This window comes from Oenanthe melanoleuca, chromosome 25 (genome assembly GCF_029582105.1).
Source record: "Oenanthe melanoleuca isolate GR-GAL-2019-014 chromosome 25, OMel1.0, whole genome shotgun sequence".
NCBI lineage: Eukaryota > Metazoa > Chordata > Aves > Passeriformes > Muscicapidae > Oenanthe > Oenanthe melanoleuca.
The window spans coordinates 2,289,263-2,302,257 of NC_079358.1; the positions used below are offsets into that span (position 1 = coordinate 2,289,263).

The 12,995-nt window shown below is 63.7% G+C and overlaps 1 protein-coding gene across 1 annotated transcript; it reads right to left on the bottom strand.

Moving 5' to 3' along the window:
• Nucleotides 1-840: 840 nt before the first annotated feature.
• On the bottom strand, nt 841-10,277 carry LOC130263229 (methanethiol oxidase-like). Its single transcript, XM_056510764.1, has 12 exons — nt 10,274-10,277; nt 9,197-9,385; nt 8,652-8,764; nt 7,578-7,769; nt 6,766-6,886; nt 6,123-6,305; nt 5,426-5,607; nt 4,494-4,572; nt 3,947-4,068; nt 3,772-3,864; nt 2,414-2,532; nt 841-1,003 (listed from the first exon to the last, which is right to left on the bottom strand). The coding sequence occupies exons 1-12, from the start codon at nt 10,275-10,277 to the stop codon at nt 841-843; spliced, it is 1,560 nt and encodes a 519-aa protein (XP_056366739.1).
• Nucleotides 10,278-12,995: the final 2,718 nt, after the last annotated feature.

Below are 12,995 nucleotides of genomic sequence, written 5' to 3' on the forward strand. Positions count from 1 at the left end.
AGCCGAGGGGACCCCCAAAACCAGGAATACCCTGAGAGGATCCCAAAATATGGGAATCGCCCCACGGGATCCCAAACTGATCACCCAGGGGGATCCCAAACCCGGGAATCACCCAGGGGACCCCAAATCCGGGAATTCCCCCACGGGATCCCAAACCCATCTCACAGGAGACCCCAAATGTGGGATTCATCCAGGAGACCCCGAATCTGGGAATCACCCAAAGCCCAAAATCCCACAAGGGATCTCAAATCCTGGAATGATCCAGGGGCACCTCAAATATGGGAATCACCTGAGAGGACCCCAAATCTGGGAATCATCCAGGAGACCCCAAATCCGGGAATTTCCCCGCGGGATCCCAAACCCATCTCACAGGACACCCCGAATCTGGGAATCACACAAGGAGACCCCAAATGTGGGAATCACCTGAGAGGATTCCAAATCTGGGCATCAACAGAGGGGACCCCAAATCTGGGAATCACCCAAAGCCCAAAATCCCACAAGGGATCTCAAATCCTGGAATGATCCAAGGGACCCCAAATATGGGAATCCCTCAGGGGATCTCAAAGCCTGGAATGACCCAGGACACCCCAAATCCGGGATCCCCCCAATCCCATCACCCAGGACACCCCAAATCCACAATCCCTCCCTATCCCATCACCCAGGACACCCCAAACCCGCGATCCCCCCCATCCCAGCCCCCAGCGCACCCCAAACCCGCGATCCCCCCATCCCAGCCCCCAGCGCACCCCAAACCCGCGCTGCCCCCGCTCGCAGCCCCGGTGGCGGCCCCGGGCCCGCAGCAGCTGCGGGGGCTCCGCGGCGCTGCCGCCCCTCGCCCGCTCAGTTCAGCGCTTCGCTCTTGCAGTCGCCGCCGGGGAAGCGCACGGCGTGCGCCAGGCACGGCCCGTGCGGCTCCTTGCCGAAATCCACCAGGAAGTTTTTGTTGACGGCCAGCCCGCCCTTGTCCGTGTCCACGTCCAGCTGCAGCAGCACCGAGCCCTCCCTGCGCGGCCACAGCGGCGGCTCGTGGGACTGCGAGCGCCGGGAGCGCCCGGAGCGCAGCGCGGAGCGGGGACACGGGGGGATCGGGGGGACACGGGGGGATCGGGGGGATTGGAGGGGATCAGGGGGGATCGGCGGGACACGGGGGGATTGGAGGGACACGGGGGGACACGAGGGGATCGGGGGGACACGGGGGGATCGGGGGGATCGGGGGGATTGGGGGGGATCAGGGGATTTGGGGGAAATTGGGGGGAACAGGGGGATCGGGGGAATTGGGTAGGATTGGGGGGGATTGGGGGGAATGGGGAGGACTGGGGGAATTGGGGGGAACGGGGGGATTGGGGCGGATCGGGGGGGATCGCAGGAATTGAGGAGGATTGGGGGAATTGGGGGCGATCGGGGGGATTTGGGTGGATTGGGGGAATTGGGGATTGGGGGATTTGGGGGGATTGGGGGGAACAGGGGGATTGGGGGGAACAGGGGTTCGGGGGAATTGGGGAGGATTGGAAGGATTGAGGGGGATCGGGGGGAACGGGAAAGACTGGGGGGATTGGGGGGAACGAGGGGCACGGGGGATTGGGGGGATCGGGGGAGATCGGGGAAATTGGGGGGCACGGGGGGAGCAGAGGGATTGGGGGGGATTGGGGTGGATTGGAAGGATTGGGGGGGATCGGGGGAATTGGGGGGAACAGGGGGATTGGGGCGGATAGGAGGGGATCGGGAGGGATTGGGGGGATCGAGGGGATTGGGGGGATCGGGGGGATTGGGGGGATCGGGGGGATTGGGGTGGCGAGTTCCCTCGGGATGGGGCAAGTCCCGGGGATGGGAGGGTCAAGGTGAGCTCGGGATAAGATTTTCCCCCAGATTTCCCCTGGATTGGGTCAGGATGTGCCAGGATGGGATCAGGGGCAGTTCTGGTCCTGAATTCCCCACGGATTGGGTCAGGACGGGCTCAGGGAACCTTCTGGATCCCAAATTCCGCTAGGATGGGGTCAGACTGTGACAGGATGGACTCGGGATCAGTTTCCCCCAAATTTCCCCCTGGGCTGGTTTAGGACGGGCTCAGGGTCAGTTTAACCCCCCGGGCTGGTTCAGGACGGGCTCAGGGTCAGTTTAACCCCCTGGGCTGGTTCAGGTCGGGCTCAGGGTCAGTTTAACCCCCTGGGCTGGTTCAGGTCGGGCTCAGGGTCAGTTTAACCCCCTGGGCTGGTTTAGGACGTGCTCAGGGTCAGTTTAACCCCCTGGGCTGGTTCAGGACGGGCTCAGGGTCAGTTTTTCCCCTGGGCTGGTTTAGGACGGGCTCAGGGTCAGTTTTTCCCCCTGGGCTGGTTCAGGACGGGCTCAGGGTCAGTTTAACCCCCCGGGCTGGTTCAGGACGGGCTCAGGGTCAGTTTCCCCGGGCAATTCTCACTTGATCAGGCTGGGGTAGAACTGCCGGTCCCAGGTGCTGTAGAAGGAGTTGGTCACGTAGAGCCGCTTCCCGTCCAGGCTCAGCTGCAGCGAGGCGGGGCCGCCGAACACGCGCTTGCACTGGGACACGGAGCTGGGCTTACTGGGAGCACTGGGACAGGGCTGGGGCACGGGGACACGGAACTGGGGGCACTGGGACACGGGAACTGGGGGCACTGGGACAGGGCTGGGGCACGGGGACACGGGACTGGGGGCACTGGGAGCACTGGGACAGGGCTGGGGCACGGGGACACGGGACTGGGGGCACTGGGACACGGGACTGGGCTTACTGGGAGCACTGGGACAGGGCTGGGGCACGGGGACACGGGACTGGGGGCACTGGGAGCACTGGGACAGGACTGGGGCACGGGGACACGGGACTGGGCTTACTGGGAGCACTGGGACAGGGCTGGGGCACGGGACTGGGGGCACTGGGACACGGAGCTGGGCTTACTGGGAGCACTGGGACAGGGCTGGGCACGGGACTGGGGGCACTGGGAGCACTGGGACAGGACTGGGGCACGGGGACACGGGACTGGGCTTACTGGGAGCACTGGGACAGGGCTGGGGCACGGGGACACGGGACTGGGGGCACTGGGGGCACTGGGACACGGGAACTGGGCTTACTGGGAGCACTGGGACAGGGCTGGGGCACGGGAACTGGGGGCACTGAGGAGACCACACACAGGTGAGCACACACTCACACTCAGGTGAGCACACACACACACTCAGGTGAGCACACAGGTGAGCACACTCACACACACTCAGGTGAGCACACACACTCAGGTGAGCACACCCACACTCAGGTGAGCACACACTCACTCAGGTGAGCACACACTCACACACTCAGGTGAGCACACACTCACACACTCAGGTGAGCACACACACTCACACTCAGGTGAGCACACACTCAGGTGAGCACACACTCAGGTGAGCACACTCACACTCAGGTGAGCACACACACTCACACTCAGGTGAGCACACACTCAGGTGAGCACACACACTCACACTCAGGTGAGCACACACACACACACACTCAGGTGAGCACACACACACTCACACACACTCAGGTGAGCACACACACACTCACACACACACACTCAGGTGAGCACACACTCAGGTGAGCACACACACACACACTCAGGTGAGCACACACACTCAGGTGAGCACACACACACTCACACACACACACTCAGGTGAGCACACACTCAGGTGAGCACACACTCACTCAGGTGAGCACACACTCAGGTGAGATCACACACACTCAGGTGAGCACACACACACGCTCAGGTGCCCCACCCTCCCCCCAGCTCCCCTCACCTTGACCACCAGCGGCTCGGGCTGCCCCTTGAGCTCCTCGTCCCTGCAGACGGTGACGGGGCCCCCCCGCAGGATGCTGCCCCCCACGAACACCTGCAAGGCACGGGGGGCTCGCGGCGATCCCGGCACCGGCCCCGCCCGCCCCGCCCGCCCCCGGCCCGGGGCCGCCCCTCACCTGCCCCACCAGGCGCGGCTTGCAGCCCGCCAGCAGCTCGTACTGCCGGATGTCCCCGTGCAGCCAGTTGCACACGAACAGGAACCGGTCGTCAGCGCTGATGATGAGGTCGGCGATGAAGGCTGCGGGCACGGAGCGGGTCAGGGCCGGAGGGGGAGCGGGGTTTGGGGGAGCGGGGTTTGGGGGAGCGGGGTTTGGGGGAGCGGGGTTTGGGGTAAAGGCAGGTTTGGGGTACGGCAAGGTTTGGCGTCAGGCAGGATTTGGGGACAATCAGGATTTGGTATCAGCCAAATTTGGGGTTAATGAGGGTTTGGAAACACAAAATTTGGGGTGAGCCGGGCTTTGGGGACAGTCAGGAATGATTTGGGGTCAGGCAGGATTTGGGATCGCCCCTGGGGCGCACGAACCCGCACGAACCCGCACGGACACGCACGGACACGCACGGATCCGCACGGATCCGCACGGACCCGCACGGACCCGCCCGAACCCGCACGAACCCCCACGGACCCGCACGGACCCGCACGGACCCGCACGGACCCGCACGCACCTGGCATCTTGGGCATGATCCAGCCCGACACGTCCTTGGCCGGGATCCGGATCACCTCCTCCACGGCCCAGTTCTCTCTCTGCACAGGGACAGCGAGCGGGGTCAGCCGGGCCGGCCCGAGCCGGGACCAGCCCGAACCGGGACCGACGGGACCAGCCCGGGCCGAACCGGGTCCGACGGGATCATCCTGATCCCAATCCCGATCCCGATCATGACCCGGGCACATCGGGATCATCGCGATCCCGATCCGGGCCACAACGAGTTCATCCCAGACCCTGTCCCAGACCCGGTTCCGATCCAGGGCACAACGATCCCATCCCGGTTCCCGTCCCGCCCAACGGGTCCATCCCGCTCCCCCCAATTTCTAGATCCCATCCCCGTCCCTGTTCAAGCCCCGATCCCATTCCGGTTCGGAAACGAAGCCAAACGGGCTCATCCCGGTTCCGATCCCATGCCGGTCCCTATTCCAGCCCCGATCCGAGGCACAAAGGGCTCAGTCCGGTCCGATCCCATCCCAGTTCCGATCCTATCCCGGTTCCGATCCCATCCCGGTCCCTGTTTAAGCCCCGATCCCAACGGGCTCATCACGGCCCCGATCCCATCTCGGTTCCGATGCCGAGCCCAGCGGGTCCATCCCGCTTCCCCAATCCCTGATCCGGACCCACCCTGTCCCTCTCCCAATCCCTGATCCGGACCCTCCCTGTCCCCATCCCTGATCCGGACCCTCCCGGTCCCCTCTCCCAGTCCCTGATCCGGACCCTCCCGGTCCCTCTCCCAATCCCTGATCCGGACCCTCCCTGTCCCCATCCCTGATCCGGACCCTCCCTGTCCCCTCTCCCCATCCCTGATCCGGACCCTCCCTGTCCCCATCCCTGATCCGGACCCTCCCGGTCCCTCTCCCCGCTCCCCGCCCCGCTGTGGCTCGCACTCGCCTCGCAGGGCTTGTAGAAGCGGAAGATGGCCCCGCTCAGCGCGCAGCCCACGTAGCCCTCGGCGGCGTCGGGCCGGTGCAGGAAGCGCACGGTGAGCGGCAGCGAGTCCTCGCCCAGGTCGAAGCACTGCGTGAGGCTGCGGCACGACAAGTTCCACACGTACAGGCGGCGGCCGAAGATCCCTGGGGACACGGGGGGACAGGTCGGGGACAGCGCCGGGGACAGAGAGCCCGCCCCGAGGGGCGCGGGGGGAAAGGGAAAGGGGTTTGGGGGGGAAAATTGGGGAATGGCAGGAGATGGGGAGGGAGGAATGTGGGATTTGGGGAGTGGGAAATGAGAAATGTGGGATTTGGGGAGGGGGGAATGGGAAATGTGGGATTTGGGGAGGGGGGAATGAGAAATGTGGGATTTGGGGAGGGGGGAATGGGAAATATCAAGTTTTGGGGAGGGGGGAATGGGAAATGTGGGATTTGGGAAGAACACACAGAAATTCAGGATTTAGGAGTGCACAGGGAAATGCGGGATTTGGGGACAACGGAGAAATTCAGGATTTGGGGAGAACACCGAGACAATCTGAATTTGGGGAGAACACGCAGAAAATTGGGATTTGGGGCACAAATCCCCTCTGGGTGTCCCCAGTCCCCTCGCGGGTGTCCCCTCACCCCCAGCCCCGCTGCCATCGCCCCCCGTGTCCCACCTTTGTTGAAGTCCTCGGGGCTGAAGCCCCTCCCGGCCACTTTGGGCACCAGCCCGGCCGAGCTGACCAGCACGTTCAGCCGCGCCTGGTACCAGAAGTCGAAGCCGCTCCTCGGGGTCTCGCACTCGCTCTCCCAGTTGCCCTTCAGCTCCAAGCTGGTCCCGTCCAGCACCACGAAGCCACCTGGGACACGCGGGGGACGCGGCGGTGACAAACCCGGGCTGGGCGGGACCGGCGGGGTGGGACTGGGGGCGGGGGAGGGAATGGGGGGAGATGGGTGGGGATTAGTGGGAATTCTGGGCAGGGAAATGGGAATTCTGGCAGGGAAATGGGAATTAATGGGAATTCTGGCAGGGAAATGGGAATTAATGAGAAATAATGGGAATTCATGGGAATTCTGGCAGGGAAATGGGAATTCTGGCAGGGAAATGGGAATTCATGGGAACTCATGGGAATTAACGGGAATTCTGGCAGGGAAATGTGAATTATTGGGAAATAATGGGAATTCATGGGAATTCTGGGCGGGGAAATGGGATTTAATGGGAATTCTGACAGGGAATGAGAATTAATGAGAATTCTCACATGGAAATGGGAATTCTGGCAGGGAAATGGGAATTGGTGGGAATTGCGGCAGGAGTTTCACCTTTGGCGTTGCCGGCAGGGTCGCCCGTGTTGGCGATCAGGATGTCCCCGTTGGGCAGGGCGTGGCTCACAGCCAGGTAACCCTTGTTGCACTTCCAGAACACATCCACGGGCTCGATCATCTGCAAAATCCAGCGCCAGCTTCAGCCTCCGCCTGCGGGGCCTCTCCCGGGATCACCGAATCCTTCCTCGGGTTCATCCTGCCCTGAATTCATCCCTTTTTCCTTGAATTAATCCTTCCTTGAATTTATCCTTTCTTCCTTCCTTGAACTAATCCTTCGTTCTTTGAATTATTCCTTCCAATCTCTTCTTGAGTTAATCCTTCCTTCCTTGAATTAATCTTTCCTTGAATTAATTCTTCTCTCCCTGAATTAATCCTTCCTACCTTGAATTAATCCTTCCTTACTTCCTTGAATTAATCTTTCCTTGAATTAATTCGTCTATCCCTGAATTAATCCTTTCTTCCTTCCTTGAATTAATCCATTATTGAATTCATCCTTCCTTGAATTAATCCATCCTTCCTTCCTAGAATCCTTCCTTCCTCTCTCCATTCCTCCATCCTCGTTCCCCCTTTCCCCTCCCATTCCCAATCTCCCATTTCCCATTCCCATTCCCACTCCTCATTCCTATTCCCATTCCCAATCCCCCATTCCCACTCCCCCATCCTCAATCCCCATTCCCAATCCCAATCCCCCATTCCCCCAATCCCCCATTTCCATTCCAAATCCCCCATTCCCACTCCCCCATCCTCAATCCCCCATTCCCGTTCCCAATTCCCATTCCCGTTCCCCCGTTCCCCATCCCCGTCCCCACCTTGCAGATGCGCGGCGCCCGGCACTGCGATCCCACATCCACCACGTAGATGCGGGAGGAGATGAGCCCGGGCAGCACCAGTTTGCTCCTTTTGGCCGCGGCGCCGCTCTCGAAGCAGCCGCAGGCGGGCCCGGCCCAGCCCGCGCAGTGCAGCTCGTCCTTGAGGTTGGGCATGGGCAGCCGGTGGATGACCTGGGCACGGGCAAGGGCTGAGCCGGGCCGGGCCGGGCCGGGAGCGGGGCTGGGAGGGGCGGGAGAGACCCCGGGGTGGGGAGGGGATGGGAGAGACCCCGGGAATTGGGGAGGGGATGGGAGAGACCCCGGGAATTGGGGAGGGGATGGGAGAGACCCCGGGACTTGGTTTGGGAGGGGATGGGAGAGACCCCGGGAATTGGGGAGAGATGGGAGAGACCTCGGGAATTGGGGAGGGGATGGGAGAGACCCCGGGGCTGGGGAGAGATGGGAGAGACTCCGGGAATTGGGGAGATGGGAGAGACCCGAATTGGGGAGGGGATGGGAGAGACCCCGGGAATTGGGGAGGGGATCCTGGGGAGGGGCTGGGAGAAATCCCGGGGTTTGGAGAGGGGCTGGGATTTGGGGATCCCTGTCTGGGAACAACCCCGGGATTTGGGGAGCGCTGGAGAGGGACTGGGAGTGACCCCGGGATTTGGGGAGGGGCTGGGAGTGACCCCGGGATTTGGGGATCCTAGAGAGGGGCGGGGAACAACCCTATGATTTGGGGATCCCCCCTGGAGAGTGGTTGGGAGCGATTCTGGGATTTGGGGAGCCCTGGAGAGAGGCTGGATGCGATTCTGGGATTTGGGGAACGATTCTGGGATTTGGGGAGCGATTCCTGGATTTGGGGAGCCCCGAGAGGATTTGCCAGCGCTCTCCATCCCCTCGGGAAGGGATCGGGACGGGAACTGAAGCCGAGCACGGACACAGAGCTGCCCCGAGCCCCGCGGTGCCGCCAGGAGCGCAGGGGATGCCGAGAAGGTTTTTCCTTCTCTCCCCGGCCCCCGGAGCTCCAGGGCCGCCCCGGCAGCGCCCCCGGCCCGGCAGCCCCGCTCGTACCTGGCCGTAGTGGCAGGAGCGCGGGTTGAGGTCCACGGTGGCCAGGAAATCGGGCTGATCGATGCCCGTGTTCCTGTAGGTGCAGGTCACGTAGGCGACCTCCTCCCTCGGGGCTGGGGACACAAAACCCGCGCTCAGACCGGGGACGCCCCCACCCCAAAAAGATAATGGGCAGGAAAAGCTGCGGGCAGCTCTCTCAGAAATGAGCGGGATGGTTTTGGGGGTGCAGCGATTTCCTGCGGCTCCTCCCCGTGCAGATCTGGGGGGGCTGCAGAGCCGGGATCGACCCGGGGGAAAATCCGGGATCGATCCATGGGAATGTCCCGGCAGTTTTAGGATGGGGCTCAGCACAGACCCGGAGCTCACAGCCCCCAAAAACCCAAATTCCCCCCATTCCAGCCCAGCCCTGGGGCCGCTCCTGTCCCGGGATCAACCCGGGGGAATGTCCCGGGAGTTCTGGAAGGGGCTGAGCACAGACACCGAGCTCAGGGCACCCCGAAAACCCCAAATCCCCCCGAGCCAGCCCAGCCCAGCCCAGCACTCGCCTTTCTGCGCCTCGGGGCACGCGGGGTACTCGTAGCACGGAGCTCTGCACCTGTCTGGGGGAGCAGAGGGGACCCCGTGAGCGCGGCCCTGGCCGGGACCCGCACCCAGCCCGGGGGTCCCTCCAGCCCAGGGACCCCCGGGGCCACCGCAGCCCCCGCTGGGCACCCGGGGCGAGCGCTCGGGGGGCGCTGGCACCGACAGGGACGGGACAGGGATGGGAGAGTGACAGTGACAGCGAGCCTGGGGACAGCGAGGGGCCGAGCCCTGCCGGGGACACCTGAGACCGTCGGGGACCCTCCCAGAGCAGGGACGGGACAGAGCGGGGACAGGAGGGGACAGAGCCGGGATCAGGGATGGGGACAGAGCCGGGAAAGGAGGGGACAGAGCCGGGATCAGGGATGGGGACAGAGCAGGGAAAGGAGGGGACAGAGCTGTCACCCAGAACAGGGATCAGGGATGGGGACAGAATTGTCCCCCTGCCCAGGACAGGATGGCACAGCGCTGTCCCCCAGGCCCAGGACAGGATGGCACAGCGCTGTCCCCAGAACAGGACAGGATGGCACAGCGCTGTCCCCTGCCCAGGACAGGATGGCACAGCCCTGTCCCCCTGCCCAGGACAGGATGGCACAGCGCTGTCCCCTGCCCAGGACAGGATGGCACAGCCCTGTCCCCCTGCCCAGGACAGGATGGCGCAGCGCTGTCCCCCAGGCCCAGGACAGGATGGCACAGCGCTGTCCCCAGAACAGGACAGGATGGCACAGCGCTGTCCCCTGCCCAGGACAGGATGGCACAGCGATGTCCCCTGCCCAGGACAGGATGGCACAGCGCTGTCCCCTGCCCAGGACAGGATGGCACAGCCCTGTCCCCCTGCCCAGGACAGGATGGCACAGCGATGTCCCCAGGCCCAGGACAGGATGGCACAGCGCTGTCCCCCAGGCCCAGGACAGGATGGCACAGCGCTGTCCCCAGGCCCAGGACAGGATGGCACAGCGCTGTCCCCTGCCCAGGACAGGATGGCACAGCGCTGTCCCCCAGGCCATCCCGGGGCTGCAGCCGAGGCTGCGGGGCTCCCTCACCCATGGCGGCGGCTCTGGGGTCCCGGTGCTGGCGGCGGAGGAGCTGGAGCTGAGGGGCAGCTGCTGCTGTCTGCGGGCTGGAGCGGCTGTGCCGTGCCCGGGCTGCTCGCGGGGCCCTTTTATCCCGGGACAGGGCTGGGGGAGCGGGGCCCGGCCCAGGGAGGGGCTGCCCAGCCCAGGGAGGTGCCGCCCCCGAGCTGCGGCTTCTCGGCCGCCTCCCGCCGCCAATCGGGGCCCAAATCTGCTGCTGCTGCAGCTCCGAACCCTCAAACCCCGGCGGCCCGAGCTGCTCCCGGCCCCGCTGCCCGCGGAGCGGCCTCGGCACCGGGGGCACCCCCAAATCCCGGCCTGGGAACGGGACACCCCCAAATCCCGGCCTGAGAATGGGGCACCCCCAAATCCCGGGCTGGGAACGGGACACCCCCAAATCCCGGCCTGAGAATGGGGCACCCCCAAATCCCGGCCTGAGAACGGGGCACCCCCAAATCCCGGCCTGAGAACAGGGAACCCCCAAATCCCGGCCCGTGACTCGGCCCCAGCGGCGGCTCCCGGGGCCGGCAGGGGCTGAGCCCACGGAGCACCGGAGGCTCCTGATGGGGGGATCCCGATCCCAGGTATCAACCAGGGGCTCCTCTGGATCCTGATCCTGACAGGAGGATCCCGATCCCAAACCCGATCCCGACCCCAGGGATCCCCCATCCCCCGCTCCCATCCCCGGTGGCCCCGCAGGTCCCCGAGCGGGCTCTGCCCGGGGCCGGAGTTTGGGGGCTCAGGGACACCGGGCCGGGCTCGGGGAGCTCCCGAGGGGATCCCGGCGAGCGGCGACAAAGGCGGGGGACAGAGGGGACCCTCAGGAAACCCCCCGGGAGCAGCCGGGCCGGGGCACGGGGCGGCCTCAGGGGGCACCTGCGGGAGGGGACGGGGGGCCAGCGGGGCAAAGGGGATTTGGGGGGCTCAGCAGCGGGAACTGGGGCTGGGAGGGGCGCTGGGGACTGTCCCCAACCCCCTGGGCCAGCAGAAGTCACGGGGGACTGTCCCCAACGCTCTGGTCACCCCCAAGTGTCCCCAACCCCCTGGCGCTGCACACCCGCTCATTAGCGAGTTCATTAGCCAGTTCATTAGCCCGCCCCTCATTAGCCAGCTCATTAGCCCGCCCCTCATTAGCGAGCCGCGCTTTTCCCGGTGGCTTCCCGCGCTGACGTCGCCGTGTCCCTCCCTGTCCCCGCTCGGCGTTCGCGTGTCGCGATAGCGCTGATAAGATCGCGATAAACGCAGGCTCAGCCCGGCGCTGCTCCCGCGGCCGCAGGACGAGCCCGGGCACCCTCCGGCCACTGCCCACGCCCCGCTGGCCACTCCCGGCCCGGCAAGGACACGTGGGGATTTAGGGCAGGGCGGAGCGCTCGGGGTGGCGCCGGCGGGGACAGCGACAGCGACAGCGACAGGGACAGCGACAGGGACAGGGACAGCGACAGGGACAGGGACAGGGACAGGGACAGGGACAGCGACAGGGACAGGGACAGCGACAGGGACAGGGACAGGGACAGGGACAGGGACAGGGACTCGGCCCCAGCTCTCTCCTCCTGTGCCCAGATGCACCCAGGTGTGTCCAGGTGTGCCCAGGGAAAAAGCTTTAAATTCATGGCGTGAGACCCAAATCGCGCTGGCCGTTCCTTGCCGAGCCTCCGTGGGGCTGGAATCCCAATCCGTGGGGAAGGAATTCCAATCCGTGGGGCTGGAATTGCATTCCGTGGGGATGGAATCCCAATCCGTGGGGAAGGAATCACAATCCGTGGGGCTGGAATTCCAATCCGTGGGGCTGGAATTGCATTCCGTGGGGATGGAATCCCAATCCGTGGGGAAGGAATCCCAATCCGTGGGGAAGGAATTCCAATCCGTGGGGCTGGAATTGCATTCCGTGGGGCTGGAATCCCAATCCGTGGGGAAGGAATCCCAATCCGTGGGGCTGGAATTCCAATCCGTGGGGCTGGAATTGCATTCCGTGGGGATGGAATCCCAATCCGTGGGGAAGGAATCCCAATCCGTGGGGAAGGAATTCCAATCCGTGGGGCTGGAATTCCAATCCATGGGGCTGGAATTGCAATCCGTGGGGCTGGAATTGCATTCCGTGGGGCTGGAATTCCAATCCGTGGGGCTGGAATTGCATTCCGTGGGGCTGGAATTGCATTCCGTGGGGATGGAATTCCATCCGCGAATTCCAGGGGTGTGGAGGATTCCCAGCTCTCCCATCAGCCGCGGGAATAAAACTTTGAGTTTAAATTTCATCGTTTCCCGTTCCTAAATCCGCGTTCCCAGCTCTTCTGTCCCCGTCTCCATCCTCTATTCCCGGGAATACATGGAAAGAAATAAAAGGGATTTGTGATCTGATCTCAGGGAATGGGACAGGAACGGCCTCGAGCTGTGCCAGGGTTGGAAATTCGGGATGATTTTTCCATGGAGAAGGGTTGGGAAGCATCGGAAGGGGCTCCGGGAATAAAACAGGGAGACAACCTTGAGGTTAAATTCCCTTCCAAGCCAAGAATTCCCTGATTTTATCATGATTCAGTGGGAAAAGTGAGATTTTTTTGGGAGCTGGCCCCTGAGTTCACCTGAAAATGTGACAAAAACCGGAATTCCAGCGGCAGTGGAGCGCAGGTGACAATGGATGAGCTCGGGAATTTGTTCCTCGCGCCACCGCAAAAAAAAAAAAAAAAAAAAATCAGGA